The sequence below is a fragment of the Filicampus tigris genome, chromosome 21 (assembly GCF_054856515.1).
Source record: "Filicampus tigris isolate MCC_2025a chromosome 21, RoL_Ftig_1.0, whole genome shotgun sequence".
In the NCBI taxonomy this organism is placed as follows: Eukaryota; Metazoa; Chordata; class Actinopteri; order Syngnathiformes; family Syngnathidae; genus Filicampus; species Filicampus tigris.
Window position 1 is genome coordinate 9,907,940 of NC_141237.1, and position 17,282 is coordinate 9,925,221.

The window sequence follows — 17,282 nt, forward strand, 5'->3', positions numbered from 1 at the left end:
CTTCACACTTAGGACATAGCAAACGTAACCCTGAAGATATACGTGGACAAGAACGACATGCAACCAAAAGTCCCAACTAACTATCATGAAGCATGCAGCGAGGAAGTTGCCGTCGGATTTGAACACAAATATTGAGGTAAGGCGGAAGTTTGTTGTACAGTATATATGAAAGTCGAGACTTAGTGTCTACTTTCGCCATGTTTTCTGAGTTTATGATATTGCTATATGTAACTGTACAATTTTTTTTGTTTGTGTTTTTGAAAACATTACTTTTGAACTTTTATTTGAGAGAAAAAAAACCCATAATACTTAAACCCAAATATAGATACTTCTACTTGAGTAATGAATACCTTTTGACACCTGTGTGTACCACCGCACTTCAGTCACGTGACAGACGGAGTTGCATATTATCCGGCAGTCCTTGAAGGCGGCATCCCCTGCCTGACGTGAGGGGAACCCCGCGTCGTGACGTACATGAAAGGCAGGGAGGTGAATCCTCAACCCCAGCGGAATTCGCGCCAGTTAAAATGGGTCATGCAGTTAGATCTGCCGAATCGCTTTTCTTCGCATGTTTGTTTACTTCCTCATGACACGTTTGAGTGTTAAACCCGAATGCAGCTGTCACGCCAGACGTTTTACGCGTTTTGTCTGTATAGGTTTGACCTGCAGTGGAACACAACGGAAGCGCCTCCATTTGACACCAACTGCCTCACAAATGCTAAAAATCGGTCGGGCCTTTGGGTGCCATTTCTTGTGATGAGAATTTTCGCCACAGCAGGACTGAGGTATATTTCCTTTGTGGGTCATTCCAGAAGATAGATGACAATTTAGGCGCCAGCATTTCAAAACGCATGTATTTTATAAGTATTCTGTTATTTTTCAGGTAATAAACCATTTTGTAATTGGATTCATCCAGCTCAACCTGTTCACTTTTTAGGAAATATTTTACTTGTCATGTCATATATGATGTATTTGGAGCAACACTGTTACAATACTCGGCACTTGTAAAACATGTAAAAAAAATAAATAAATAAAAAAAGAAGAAATTATTGACAATTAAAGTACAATTTTACGTGACTACTGATTTAATTTTGACGCTGCTCAAAAATAGGATTGCGAATCCATGCTAATGTTATTTTTTGATCAACATTAGGTGCATGCTCGTCAAGGAGAAAAAAATAGCTATATAATAATAATAATAATAATTAATCATGATAAAAACGTGATATTAATGCATTCAAATTCCGGCTGAAAACAGTGAAAATATATGAAGAATAAAAGCGAGGACTTGCCTTAAATAGGTCTGCCAATGGTCAGAGCAATAAGCTTAATGACGTCACGCCTGCTAGTAAAGTAGCTCACTTTTTTCTCTCTTCCTCTCGATGGACAGTTTTAACAGGGCTGCTTCAGAATCTACTTACTACTGTTTCAAATATGTCTGTGATTAAAAACAATGTTTTCTGTGTTTTTTTGTTTTTTTTAACAATTGCAGCAAAGTCATCAACAAAAGCAGACCAAAAAAACCTGACTGAAAACATTACATAAAGGCTCTCTATTGGCTGTATTTGGTGTGTAAATTGGTCATCGTGCAAGTGGATTAGAGAAGAAAAGGCCATTTTATTGGGTGCTCACCAGCTAATTTGTATTTTAAGTAACCAGGGGTTCGTTTCAAATAGCAGGTTTGGTGAAACCTCCGAGTCTGTTAACCCAGAGTCCTTTAACGCAGATTCTGTTAATGGACTTAATGAGTTTTCACTGAGTGTCCTCCAAATCTGATATAATGACCCATAATGTATGTATGTCTGTTTGTTTGTTTGTTTGTTTGTATGGATTGTAGACGGCCGGGACTTGTCTAAACATTAAACTAAACGGAGAGCGGTCGAGGCATAAAGGGTTAAAGAGGCGCAGCTAGAGCCGGTGGAGCTGAAGTCATCCGGCAAAAAGCGCACAGCGAAGGAGGAAGAGCAAGAGGAGGAGGAGGAGAATTAGAGCTACACAAAGCCCCTCCAAAATACTCATCAAGGTGGATGTTCTCTCTTTTTTTTTTTTTTCGAACTATTTGCCTGTACTGAGAAGAAGTGGAATGAGAAGGGAAACAAAGACAGCAGCCCCGTATGGCTCCAAGCACCACGACGCTCGCAGCCAAGCTCCCCAAGTCCGCCTCACACGAGCGTGCTGTCGTGCGCCATGAGAGGAGTAGTGTGGCCCAGCTCCACTGAGAGGAGGATATATCACCTGACAAGCGCCCTCCTCCCTCTCCATCACTAGCAACACAACCAAAGGGGGGGACAGAACCAAACACCGTCGCTCTCCCCATCTCGCAAACGGGAGGCAGTGAACGCCTCACATCAGCTGCGCGTTCAAGGAAGGACACAACTTTCAGTACCTGGGGAGAAAAAGTCGGGCCAACTTGCATCCCCGACTGGACCGAGCTGTGTGGGTCTCCTTGTGAGTAGTTTAGTTGTGAAAGTCCAGCAAAGTCCCGATAAAGTCCTGGGGCCACTGCATCGAAGATGCCGGTCCGGAGAGGCCATGTGGCTCCGCAGAACACCTTCCTGGACACCATCATCAGGAAATTCGACAGCCAAAGTAAGTTCAGATTCAAATATATGTCTAATAATAGTGTTGATTAATACCTTCCTGGCAGAATTTGGTAAATCTAAATCATGGCAACAAATGACTGCCGTATAGTTGTGTCATGTATTGTTAGAATGAAAAGATATGTCCTCATTGTGTACAATGTTAATTTAATGACAAAAAAAAAATCTGATTTGAGCATTTATTTTATATTCTTGATTTCCAGTATAAGGTCCTTGTCCACTCTTTGTCCTCAATTCAGCACACTAATGTAGTGACTAGTAATAATATTTTTTCCCCATTAGTGCCACGTTTCGATTACAAATGCAACATTGAGCTATATCAAATAAATGCTCGAATGGCTTTGATATCCTTGATATCCAACGGTCCATGTACACTGTAAAAAATGAAACAAAATTATAAAAATGAGTCAAAATTTCAAGGTGACAAACTTCAGTAAAATTTCAAGCTGGGCAATTGAACAAAATGTTTAAATTAAGTTTTGCTGATGTGAAAATGGACTTTCCCACATGTCAAAAATTCTTATTTTAAAGTTGTTCCAACTTAAATTACTGTTTTACTACCCCGCCTCCCCCCCCAAAAAAGTTGTTTTTTTTCAGAAGTGTTACTGTTGTCCTTTTGTCCCAACTAATAGGGCAACTTTGCCATTTAGTCATTAGTGAGGCAAAACTGCCCATGTTCACATGTGCATACTACCATTACGTGTGAAACGCTTAATGTTAACAGGTCGAATTTTATCTCACTATGACATAAAATGGATAGGAGTACTAGTAGTTCTTTGCCCACAATTTTTTTCTTTTGTCAAAATAGTGCAAAAAACAATTGAGCTGGCGAATCATGTTCATCTCAATTTAATCTGTGAAATACAGTTTAAGTTCCATGTACTTCTATGCTCTTTGTCCTCACTAGAATAGGAAAACTTTGGCACGCACGTACACTAGCATGACTAAATTGTCATACTAGCGAAGTACATGGACCTTATGCTGGAGATATTGTAGGAAAAAGCTTTTCCATAATCAATCCTTATCGTCCTTCTGCATCAGCCAGGCAGCACATCCATAATTGTCCACAATCAGGACAATGCACAATATCGAGTGAGCAGCAGTAAAATTGTCCTCAGAAACCAGCAAAGTGATCAGATAATAGTGCAGTATAAAACAAAACAGAGCGACAGTTATTTATTGCAATTGAGATGAATTAGTAGCACTTACGGCAGTTAGCAATTGTGTCTCCGGCAGCTCGGGAAAAGAAGCTGCATTATTGCGGAGTGAAAAAAACCAATCATTTTTGTTTTATTTGGACACTTTGAAATCTGCTGAATGCTTCATTGTGCCTCTCGGTATAGCGCTCGAAAGGTGTCCAGATTGTCAAATGTGCAACCAAGTTGCAGTCTTCCCAACCACCCTGTCCCTCACTCACTTCCTGGAACTTTGATGTGTATCAGTCATGATTTTTTTTTTTTTTTTTTTTTCCCCCCTCGTGAATATGTGAGCAGACTTCAAACAAGCCTCTGTGGTTAACAATGGCACCGTTTCTCTGGAAATTCACCTCAGGGCACGACGAAGAGGAAGGTGGCGGTGCTACTGATTTGTTGTATCAGCTCAGGTTGCCAGGTTGATTGCACTACTTGAGTTCCCACTAGCAGCTCCACATAGGACAAAAATGGCACAAGTTAGTCGAGATTCGATGCAAATGTCCTCGACACTGCGTTAGGCACGCCCGCGCCAGCTAAGACGACGCATTACAAGTACGCCGCGATTGAAATCGGCCAGGATATTTCACAGCTGACCGATGTTTGTTACAAAGCAGAGCGGTGCAGAACACACAAGGTGAATAGCGGACCTTGAAAGTGAGCACTCAGCATTAATCCACGGGATCCTCCGTGACTCTATAAAGGTGAACATTTTCCTCTCGCTTCCCACTCCACGTCACTACAAGGGTGCATGTTTCCAACATGTCTCCATCACAGATTTCCATCTGCTCAAGCGAGTGGCAGGTTGCACCTTTTATTACCGGGTGGGATGATTAATTATGGGGGAGCAAAATGTGCATCGGAGAGGTCCATAACCACACATCAGTGCTTTCCAAATGTCTAGGTGACTCATTTCTTCCCAACGAATTCTCACGCGGTTGGAGCAGGTCTTTTAGTTTGCCTAACAAAGCATGCTAATGGCGATAGAGAAGTCCCCGTTTAATGGCTGTGGTGGGGAAGAGGCATTTCGCTCGACACTTTTTAGATGCTTCTTATGCCTAAAAAGTGTTTTAAAGTGTTGACAATGGCTGTATTTTATTCTCTGTTTCTTGCCTAACATCCAATCGAACTGGTGGGTGTGGCTTTCATATGCCATTTTCCCCTCTACACTGTAAAGAACACAACGTGTATTTTTTGGGGTGAAAACGGGCATCTAAATTGGAACAACTTTAAAATATGTATTGAAATGTATGGCAACAATGTCGGGGAGCACAACAAAGCAGTTTGATTTTTTTTTCAGCATATATCGTTTAAGTTAGGGGACAATTAGTTATGTAAAGTCTTATTTCTTTGTTGTGCAATGCGGGAAAGTCAATTTTCACAACAGCAAAACTTGAAGTACTGCATTAAGTTGAATTGCCCAACTTCAAATTTTATTAAAGTTTGTTGCCTTGAAATTTTGAGTACACTCAACTTTTTTATTTTTTTTGAAATTTAAAAAAAAATTTTAATTCACTGCCAGGCATCTTCAAACCTTCATTTACCCAAACGTTTGAAAAAATGTGAAAAAAAAATCTAAATAAATTCCTGGGATTGAATGGCTGGACTGTGAAAAGACAAACAAATACGCCAATGGCAGTGAATGAGTTAAGAGGCCTTCTGGTGTTATGCAAGAGTGCAACAGAACCAGGAAAAACAATCCAACCACTTGTATTAGCTCCCAAAAAAAAAAAAAAAAAAAATGTAACTTGTGATATTTCTTAAAATAAGTGGTTTATTTGTGTTGTGGGCGACAATCAGAAGCCGGGCGACAATCAGAAGCCGGGCGATTGTGTTTGTCGTGCTACTGGTGATGGAAACCAACGCAGGTGGGAATGAGTCAGGAGAGAAAAGCAATCTCCACGCTCCAACGGGCATGGCAGACTAATTTATTTCCGCCGTGGCGTGGCGCTTTTGAAATAATGCGCTGGGATCACTCGCTGTGGATGCCTAATAGTCAACCTTGGAGGAAGATGATTAAGGAGGGAAAACTACAACAGTTGTCACCATGTGCCTGGATTGAGTGTACTGTATCGCGCGCCGGTCAGAGAACAGAGGAATTCTGCTACACACTGCGGACGAAAATAATTGGACACTTGGCCTGAAAAATATGCAATCTGAAAAATATGGAACTTTCTACACGGATGTAGATGTTTTCCAAACTATCTGTGGTTTTGACCCAATGTCCTTCAGGGCTCCGTGTTGGGCTCTCACAATTCATATTGTCAGAGCGATAATCTGCTGTCAAGCGCGTGGTCCCAATGACATCATCAACGGTTTGGCGTCTGCTGATCCAAGCGCATAGTGTTTATGAATCAAAGAGGTCAAGGGTACAGTGGCTGCTAAACAGACCCCGTCAGGGTGGAGCCGCTCATTGGATTATTCGACAGACTCGAGCAAGAGGTCAAAGCTGTTTGCCATGCATTTATTGACATGTCCACTGGAGGGAAATCAATGGGCAGAGTGACGTTTGCTTCCATGATGGGCTCCACGAATAGCAGGAAGGCCTTTGTCCAAATGCACGGAAATATAGACGCAAGCCCTACTTTTATACGAAGTCAAAGGGCACAGCCTTACATACTCATTTCAATGTATCATACCATCAACGCATCATACAATGTTGTAATATTAGTTTCTCAACTTTATGTCATATAAAGTACCTAGAAAATGCTTGCCATATTCCATATTTTTGTACTTTTTGCGTGTTAATCGCAGCAATTTATTGTACGGTACTATTAAAGTAGCGTTCGTCTGACATGGTCGCTACCCCACGTGGTCCCAATGCAAGTTGACCGTAATGACAAATTCAAAATAAATGATTGTATCCGCACCGTTATTCATATTTTAAAAAACATATATATTTATACCAAAATAAAAAAATAAACCAATCAAATCACGCGAGCGTGCACAGATTTGGCAATGCGACTCGTTAACACTCGTGCGAGCGCTGGGAGCTTTGTATTCAAACAAATTTCATGCCCTTGGATCCGTTTATTCATTCTCCTTATGCGGACAACTATTGCAAATCTGCTTGAAATGCTTCTTGCTCAGCTTGTCATTTGAGCTCAGTTTGGATCACTTTTGTGAGAGTTGAACTGAAGGTTGTTTATTCTCACATTTTGGCTTGATTAAAAGAAGAAACTTAGTGATAGACTTCTCCTAAGATTAGATTAATGAGCTTGTCACCTGGATGTGAGGAACTGCTCTACTGCTGTAAACTAAATTAGTTGACATCTTATTACATTATCAAAGTGCCAATGAGCACAGTTTCTGCACAGTTTCTGTTGTGTTGATTTTTATTTTCCAAATCGAAATTTTGGGTTAGAACAAAATGCCGGTTCCATTGTATTTGGTTATGCTTAAAAAAAAAAAAAATCTCAAATCTGGCTTTGTTTCATGTGGGCTCATTGTGAAATGCCAGTGTTAGGCCTGAGGGTGCGCTGTATGTTTTTTTTTTCAGCCATTGACTGACTGCATAATTCATGTTCGAGAGCTTTATGGTTGCTTTCTTTTCTTTGATCCAGACTAATATAATATAACAATATGGTGTGGCGAGCTCACTAGATGTGCGTTGCATGCACATTGTGCTCTAACGTGGGTTGATGTCACACCTTAGTGACTGTCACAGGGCGGTTGAGTAGCCTTAAAATAATGACTCAAAGTTATGTAAAAATATTCCTCGAAATTTTTTGGGGTGCATAAAACGGAGTGGAAAAACACTCAAGTACTAAGTAACTTGTGACCAACTACTGATTAATGTATTTTTTTTTTAAATAATGCATGAAGGTCAAATCAAAAACAATACGAATATGCTAATTCAAATATAGCTACTTTAGCACAATACAGTTTTATGAAATAAAATAACACTTTAAAGTGGGAGTCAATCCAAACATGTTTTTTCAAGAATATGTTCCATGCAGGTCCACGAGTTGAAACAAACATTCTGATTAATATTGCGTTTGTGCAATATGACTTATGCAGCAAAATCCACCCGTTTTTAGCCATCTCTGAGGGCGGCCATTTTGTCGACTCAGGGCTCGGGTAACGACCAATCACAGCTCATATGTTTTCTGTAGCTATGCCGTGATTGGCTCAATCATCAACCATCAACCAATCATGGCTTAGCTTCAGAAAACAGGTGAGCCGTAATTGGTCGTTACCTGAGCCCTGAGCAGCTTTGATGTCATTTTCAGTCGACAGAAGAGACAAAATGGCCGCCCCCTTGAGCATTTTGCAAATGCAGACTAAGATAGCCTCTTGTTTGTTCTTCAGGTTCCAAGTGGATTTATTGGATGGAATGATATCACTTTTAGGCGGACACAGAAGATGCATGACATAGCTGTTCTTTTTATTTAGTCCATCCATCAATTCCTATACCACTTATCCTGGCAAGCAGGAGCCAATCTGTAAGGTAAACAACATAGATTTGCTCCAATGTCCCGTCATGTGATTTGCCGGGTGACATGGATTCAAACGTCACTCTGAGTTATTTGAAATTGGTGAACCAATTGTGAAAAGGTTTCTCTGAAAAATCAAGCTAGATCATGCAAGCAAAGGAAAGTACACGTAGTGAGCAGAATGCCGCCGAATACAACATGTATCATTTAAATTAAAAATCCTCTGAGCAGTAATCCAAAAACTAACCCGAATATCAATCTGCCACCATATCCCCACCACTCCTGACTGTACGCTCAGCCTCTCCGTTTGAATTCATGCTTTTTTTTTTCTTTTTTTTACACACATATTGGAGTAGAGGGCAAGACTGCATGCTGTACCACAACAACAAACAACATTTATGACCTCAATGTGAGGCCACAGCAACCTTTTGGGGCTTTATGTTATTTGTTATGCTCCTTAGAGAAGGACGTTGGCCAATTACAATGCTTGAATCCACTGTCCTCCCTGGAGGATGTTACCATTCGGCGGCTTAAAGTGCGCACACACATGCACACGCTCTTCCGTCGCCATGGCAACTGAACCCCCTCGACACACCCACCCACACAACCTCCCACTGTCTCTCTCTTTCTCAGTACTACACACATACGCTCTAACAACATAGAGATACTGTGCATTGTAACCTATCCCAAAACTTTTACCAAGCAGACACTAAATGAAGTGGGGGGGACTCAAAATCTCTCATATTTCTCAGCAAGATCACCAAAAGGGTGAATGCAATGCATTTATAAGTTGAAGGGTACCTTTTCCGATACTTGAGCTCCGACCAAAGCACTGAAATGATTGCGAGCACACACTCCAAAATCTTGTAGAATGATAGAAGAGTGAAAACTAATGGAGACCAACAATTTTGGCTCCATTTTCTTTTTTTTGTAGCTGAAACAACCGCAAATGGATGCTGTATTAATGCAGGCTTTTGTTTAGATGAGACTTCTTCGTCGGATGTTTCATGGGTCAAGACGGAGGCTAAGAAATCTTAGATGCAGATCTAATTAGTGGATACACCATTTATTTTTATATTATTAAAAATGTATTAATACAAATAAAATACTCGCAAATCCAGCAACATCCCGTATTTACTGGATTGATCCTGTACCACCATTTGCATTAAACGGGTTTTGCTCACAACTGAACTTTTCTGACCGATTAGATTATTTACATCATCAATTTTTGTCCGTCACTGATGGACGCCCGTTTTTCAGACGTTTTTGGGGGGACCGACTGACGGACCAACGGTCTTCTGACAATTTTAAATTTAACATTTTAAAAAAATTCTACAATTACTAACATGCACTATTATGGCATCGCTGTCATATTCACGACCGTTGTTTACTAACAACAGCAGGTCGTCCACCAGAGTTTTTGGGGCTTGACGCATGGCTGCTTCGTTGTACTTTGATGAGCTTGGCAATGCGTTGCATAATGCGAAGGCCTTCATGTTCCCAGTGGGGGGTGGAGGAAGAGATGCCTTCTGTGGCCCGGTGAAATACTGTCGGAAGCGTGCACACATTTTGGCTGTCAAGATTACCTCCGCGGGTCTCTGCTCTAATACGACGACTCATTGTACAGCACGCCGCTCACCCTGCGCAGCTGGATTTTTATGATCACGCTCTCGGGTCATCTCAATCACCGGAGTCAAACTGAAGGCCCGGGGGCCAGATTCGGCCCGCTGTCATTTTGTGTGGCCCACGAAAGCTACTTTTTCATCTGTCTCACTCGATGCTTTTGAATAGAATCTAGAAAAAAAAAAGACCATTTTCTTCATTTTTACCTTCATTTATTTTGATGCCAAAGCAGAAGCTGTTTTTGTTACCCAACTTTGAAAACATGTACTGTAGTGCAGTTGAATATATGCTTGGCACTATTTTACTGGACTCCCGATTTCAAAACAATGTATTCATCATATTTGTTGCTAGATGTAACATCTGCTGTTGCAGTCGTGAGTGGATAAACGGATTTGACCCTCCTGCTCTAAATGAAGAAATAATGAGAAAAATGTTACTTTATGGCAGCAATACACGGAGAACTGAGTGGCTTCCCTGGTGGTTAGGTTGTTTTCTCTGCCCCATCTGTTGAACTGGACCTAGTGAGTGGCGCAGCAATGCATACACAGTTTGTCCTCTCTTGTCCCCATTGCGTCCCCCACCGCCCCCGCCCCCCGCCACTCGTAAACTTGTGGATCATGTAAACTCTCACTGCTGACCTCACCTTCCATATCCTTTCTTCTTCCTGCTCTTGAAATGTTTATTAACTTCCAAGGAAGGTTTGAAGTAACATTTTTATATCCTGGCTAGCTGCAGGTTTTGTTTTTCGTTTTTCCAACCTCCTCAAAATATGGTTGTCAAAAAATAGTGCTGATATCCCAATTGAACTTTTTACTATTTCACTGTCACTGTTTGGATTACCTCGCCATGGGCACCACATGGTAAAAATTGATTTTTTTTTTTTTTTTTTTTAACAGACTAAATATTTCCATAAAAAATGTCTTCATATTCATAAATCATTGTAAACAAATTCATTGTAAACAATTTTTAGTCAATGGGCGAGTGTGCCCTTTTTCATGCCTGTCTTAGCTCCGCCCCTGTATGGCCTTCCCACTTTCCGAATAAAGGGAGGAGTGAGCGTGCAGCACTTTGCCTGAATTGTTGAGTGAAAGAATGGCAGAACAACCGACGGTCACACTGCCCAAACTGTCAGGGAGAGAATGTCGAGGTGTCTCATTCATGGAGTAAACTGGGGAAGAAATTGACAACGCTCCCTCCAGCAACTTCTGTTAGCAGCAGACCCCACTATTTTTCAGCCTTCCCATCTTCACTACGCTCACTCGTTGTCATGGCTACTGGGAGCTCAACAACATTCCATTTGAACATTTTGCATGTAATTCTGCTCATCATGTAACTTCTGGCGAATGGGTCATCACAGATTTCATTTCAATTGATTTTTTTTTTTTTTTTTTAAACACTCGCTTATAAAATGCATGGTTTGTCGAAAAATATTGGTGGCTAAATTATCCTCCAATTCTGGCACGATCCGTACATTCTTCTCCGTCCCTTTATGTAGTCTTTTACCACCTGAAGGTGAGATTTGTCTTTCTTTTAAGAATAAGTGTTGGCACAAAGTACCACAAAAAGCCAAGGACAAAGCATTCAGACTTAAATTATTGTTCAATACAAAATTGCACTCAAGAAGGTTGATGTGCACTCTATGGATCAATGGAGTGCGTCAGATCCGTTTTTCTGTGATTGCATTGTTATTTCATTATTATGAACTTGCTTTGTTTTTGCTATTCGATTAAGTTGAGAGCATTTTGGCCCCATTATAGACAGTTGAACTTTCTGGGAAGATACAGTACAGAAGACCCTCAAACCAGCTTTTACAACAACCCCCCAAAAAAAAAACACATTTCTTTTTTTGTCAGCCGTCTGATCATTTTTCTCAGATCTTTAAATACATTGCCTCGTGATTCGTCTCCCTCCCGACGCTCAGCTTATAAAATTGTGTGCCTATTATGAGAATGTGTCCAAGTCAGAAAACATCAAACGCAAGCATCTCTGCCAGGGTTTCTTTACCTGCTCGGATAAAATAACTGAGCAGGGACACATCGATTGCACCTTGTTAAGAAAGGCAAAATCAGCAATGAAGAAAAAAAAAAAGAAAATATTATACTGAACCATTTTTCAGAATGCGAAATATGATATTTAATGGGCTGCTGCTTTATCTTGTAGTTGCAACTAACTCAAATAAGTGAAAAAAATCAATTGAGACACATAATAGTGTTCTTCTTGTCATTGGGACCATCTCCCTTCCTCAAATCTCTTTCGCCCTCCCCGTTACGCTGAACGGTTGATCCACAGTACTTGAACTCCTGCACCCCCTCCACCGCTTCTCCTTGGAAGCCTCCCTTTCATTCACGCACATGCTTCCCCATGCACCCCCCCCCCCCCCCCAGGTTCTTTTCCACCCGCTCCCGACTGACGCCGCGGATCAAAATGTCATCTGCAAACATCAGAGTCCACCGAGACTTTTGTCTGCCCTCGCCCGTCCATCAACATAGCAAACTCGAAGGGTCTCGGAGCTGATCCTTGATGCCTGACGTGACCATGAAAAATGATAATCACCCTTACAAATGTTTCAGAATGTGCTGATTTGGCATCATTTCCTGTCCCGCTCATTCATTATTTAGCTTTTACTTGTTGATCACGGCTTCCTCACCCTTCCGCCGCCCTTTCTTTCTCGTGTCATTCATAAATCTATTCATTAATCTCGTGCCTCCTCGTGTCGCTCACCTGTTCCGAATACATTTTCATGCTCCTTGGGCTGCCACGCCACCTCGAAAGGGGCACAGAAAAGGTCAGAATGAAAGACTCAGACGTCCGCCGAGCATTTAGGATTAGTGCTCATTTGCATAAATCTGGAAAACCTCATTAAGACAGAGGGACACTTTTGAGCGAACAAGCCCATTAAGGATTGCTGTGATTATGGGATTATCGCTGTTAATGACAGTAGGGGGATTGGGCCTATGTGCCATGTTGCATGGAAAAAACTAGCATTTGAGCAAAGTCACCTATTGATTGGACGTTTTTTTTCCTTTTACCCCCCTTAAATGGCATGTACAGTATTTTTGTAAATAACCGAGCTAGATGTCAGATGCATCTTGCAAATGTTTTGCTATTAAAATAGATGAAAGCAATCCATTCCATTGACCTCTGTTAGGACTTGGAGGACAATCCTGTGGGAATTAGCCGATACGAAAAGGAAGTTCTCCAAGTACTCGGGGCAACGGCGGTAGCATGCAAAGGCTTTGAGATCCGTTCCTCGGCCAGAGCCTTCAGCTGTTTAGCCATCGAGGGTGGGAGAAAAAGGAGAGCCATCCACGATACCATCAAAGTGGAGGGGAGGACCTCAAAATGGCCGCTCAAAAGAGGAAAGCCATGGCGACACACAATTTGGTTTGATCAGCACTGGTGGCATCACCTAGAGGTAGTGTCAGTCTTAAATGGCACCCTGACAACGCCACGCACCCCCCCCCACCCGATTCCTTAAAGCAACACTGTGTCATGTCAGTTTTTGTTGATTATGGCGGCGCCATGTGGACAAAAGCAGTAGTGTTTTGAGAAAAATCAACCACATTTCCCATACGTGCCAGCGCGTAGTGTCGTGAAATACTGAGCCGTCCTTGTAGCGAAAGGAGGAAGTGAGTATGCCGTAAAGTAATTCAGGGCATTTGTATTTGTTTGTGTGCCAGGGTTGATCCCATCCTCCTCAAAGTTGCTTTGTGCCAGTAGAAACGATAGAGACCCCCTCAGGGCATGAAGTCTCATTCAACTACTGTACTTGTAAGTCAACGTTTCATCAAAACAGTTGTGAACATTTTTTTATTAAGGTCGATTTCTTGCCCAGTGCTGCTTTAAATTCTGTGCGCAATAATGGGCTGTAATGGGTCTGTCAAATCTTCAGTTTCCATGGCAATAGCCCAGTTTGAAGCTTGGAACTGAAAGGAGCACAATTCCTCATCCTGTTGTGGAGTTTGTCTGCAACAGTGACACGTAAACGTGCTGTTTCTCTTTGTGCCTCTTGCGTAATATCCTTAATATTCTTCTTCTGCTGGGCGTCTCGCTCTCCTTTTGTCTTTCTCTCGCTCCCTTTACCTTGCCATCTGTGCGCGGAGCGGGCTCAGCAGAGCTGCTGCGTGGACTTGTGCCTCCAGCACACGGGCTTCCCTCCTCATCCGCCTACGCGCCGTACTCGGGGAGATTCCAAGCAAACACAACACTCACGGATACACGCTCACCCACGCACGCAGACACTACAGCTTGCCCATGCGCTAACTGGCAGACTGCAGAGAAGCCCTCAAAGTCTGGTTCTTAGTGAATTATTCAGTCTGCGTTGGCGAGTCTGCTTTGTACCCATGTGCGCGTTTTACACGCGGCTGCATTTGTACATGCGTGTCTGTGTGTGAATATTAAAAGGTGTTTTCCTCCGGCGCGGCACCGAGTCTTTAATCAGCCTTTCTATCAGCCCACTTTAGGCTTCAAAAGCTCATTAGAGAGAAATTGCAGACAAAGCTGCCAGTGGAAGTGCCAGTGATGTCACTAAGAGCAAAGATGGCTCGGCAACAAATGCTGATGTTAAGCATCCCACTGTCATATTCATATTACGAGCAAATGTGTGTTTGGGATAATAGCAGTGCATTTAAATTACACTTAGTAATACTATATGCATTAAAAAAATTGCATTAGATAGACAGCAAAAACAGTGGAGAGTCATCAAAACTTTCTTCAGTGGATTCTTTCTTGCTGTGACTAAACGCGTTTAAGATCAGTCTATCCTATTTTCCAGATTTTTTTTTTGCATCGTAACCATGAACCTGTTTGATGACGAGTGATGCACTGATACCATTTTGTTAGACAGACTACAAGCACTGACATTTGAGTATCACGATACCTTGTACCGATACTTGGTCGTCATTGCAATTGTGATGAACATGTTCTTAATCGTCACCAAACATTGTGCAAAACATACAAAAACAAACTTTTCTTGAATGTGGCATAAGCTTTACTCAAATATTGTAGAATCCCCTTTTATACTAACACCTTGTAATTTTAACATCCAACCATTGTTCCTATGAAATATTTTTCTCGTGTTGCGAAACATTTCACTAAAATGTAGCTAGTAGAACAAGGCCTTTCACTTATGCGGTGTCTGTTTGAACACTAGGATTCGTTATGTTGTTTTTTTTCCCCTCCACATGGCTCCGACCTAGAAGGTATTTGTCACGCTAGATACGCTAAGTGGTATCGGTGTGTATTATTGGAGCATTTTTACGAGTATCAGTACCTTCAGACGTACAGTATCGATCACCGATCCCAAAACGTCCGTATCCGTATACATCCTTAGGAATTACATTTCAAGTAAATACTGCCCAAATTTTCAGGAATCTCACTGGGTGGGCAGTCCGTCAATCTTGGCGGGCCTGTGCACGCCCATGGCTCCGCCCCTGTTCCAGAGTCAAACGCAAAAGCCAAAAGATGAACAAAAACACAGACGGCGACACAACTAACATTTGGCACGTACGACTGGTTTCCTGCTGTTTGAAGCTGTCCGACAACATGCATTCTACTGATTTATCCAATCTCTTGATGTGCATCTTTATGTCATCACACACATACTGCGTACGAAAAACGAATCAAGCTCTCCAAACGAGCTAAACAGCATGAAACAACCCATCTTGCTTGCAGGCCATTATCAATGACAAAAGACCACATCGTCAAAAGGCAGACAAGTGAAATGTACTATATGCTCTCACATGCACACACTCGCATTTCTGCCGTTGGATTACCAAGTGCTCATTGCAGCAAGACAAACCTATCAAGTTTTATGAGCCTCAGAGGACCACTGCTGCCGCTAATTCATGGAGGCGAGCTATCAAGCGCAACCACACAACGGATCTTCACTGTTTCCATGAATATGTGAACAGGCTTTCCATCACGTATGTCTCCTGTCGGAGTGGCCAGTGGCCACAATGTGAAGTTGATCGACTATTTTCATGGTCATAAAGCGGAGCTGTGGTCATTGCATACTTAAAGTTTGGGAAAATAGCAACATAAGTTTTTAATGTTAATAGAAAGGTGTAAATAAATGCGGTGTTTAGGTGGATATTATTTTAGAACTGAGGTTTAAGGTAGTTTTTGATTTTTCATTATAGTTTTTAGTTTTTTATTTGTTAGTTTTAAAAAATGCTTTTTGTTAGTTTGGTTTAGGTTTAGTATTAGTTTTTTTTAATTATTCTTTTTTTTAAGCATTTGTCCCGTGTAAGGAAAAAGGTCGCTAAGTATTGTGAAATAAACTAAGGTAAAGTACAATTTTCAAGTGTTTGACCTTCCAGCAATAACTAAATGAATATTTAAATTGAACTGTGAAAGCTCATGCACAGTATGATGTTAAATGGAAAGACATTTTTGATGTAATTTGTGTTGCTTTTAGTTAGTTTTATAAACCTAAGATGCATTTTCAGTTTTTGTTATTTTGTTTAATGAATGAAAATGATCTTTCCAAGTTTAGTTTGAGTTATTGAGTTGTTTTTTGTTAACTATAATAAACTTGACATCCATGGGGGATAATGTCAACAAAACGGCTAATATCACTAAAATGAATAATAACTAAAATTTTGATGAAGTACGGCTCGAAATTATGGAATTTATTAAAACCATGTGGTTCATTTTTTAAAATTTTTATATAGCTTTGCGATCTGATCTGATCGTTGACAAAGAGAAACGGATCCCTGAATGTTGAAGACAATGGAAAATATTTAACATTTAATTGCAGGAAGTCAAAGATCTTTTTAGTGATAACACCGTACTATATTTTGCCATGAGTCACAGTAAGCTCAGTGTCGTCAAGGTCTGAAATGTTGCATACCAAGTAAGAACCTGAAGTCCTTGAAGCCAATTTACAAGAGTTTGCCTTTGTGAAGATCACCAAAAATGGAATGCGAATGTTTTTTGGACTACCGTGGTGCTTTTAATGACCTACCGGCCTCATATTCCCTGCCACAATAATCCTTCCGCCAAATTATAGTTATTTATGATCCCAAATGAATTGTGCTAGTTGCAAGGGTCTACAGACAAACCATTTTTTTTTCTTGCCTTCAAGCATTTGCCGTCATTACATAGACGTCTTTCACTTGAAATAAGGCCTTGTTAGCCGTACCAAAATGTGCGTGCAAACTGCCCGAGTGCCGGCTGCCCTGCAAGAAAAGGACAACTTTAAATCTTAAATATCCCTGGGTACCTCCTTTTCTTTGAACCACCCCATTTATTATCATAGTGTTGAGGAAATGTATCTCATTAGGGAGCTTCATGGTAAAGTTTGTCTACAGGAAGGAGGCCGGGTCAAATTCATCAATGCTTGATTGCGATGGTTGGTTGACAGAACGATGCATTGAAAAGCATATTGGGCTAAATTGTTTTTGTTCACGCCCAAATATCCACTTCCATTC

The 17,282-nt window shown here is 41.2% G+C and overlaps 1 protein-coding gene across 1 annotated transcript in view; it reads left to right on the plus strand.

Annotated features, from left to right (window-relative positions):
• kcnh2b (potassium voltage-gated channel, subfamily H (eag-related), member 2b) overlaps positions 1 to 17,282 on the plus strand; it is a 137,920-nt gene continuing 120,638 nt past the window's right edge. The window contains exons 1-2 of the mRNA XM_086020642.1: positions 1 to 136; positions 1,838 to 2,589. Coding sequence (XP_085876768.1) covers positions 2,514 to 2,589 — 76 coding nt within the window. The 5' untranslated portion in view covers positions 1 to 136; positions 1,838 to 2,513. The remainder of the gene's footprint in view (positions 137 to 1,837; positions 2,590 to 17,282) is intronic.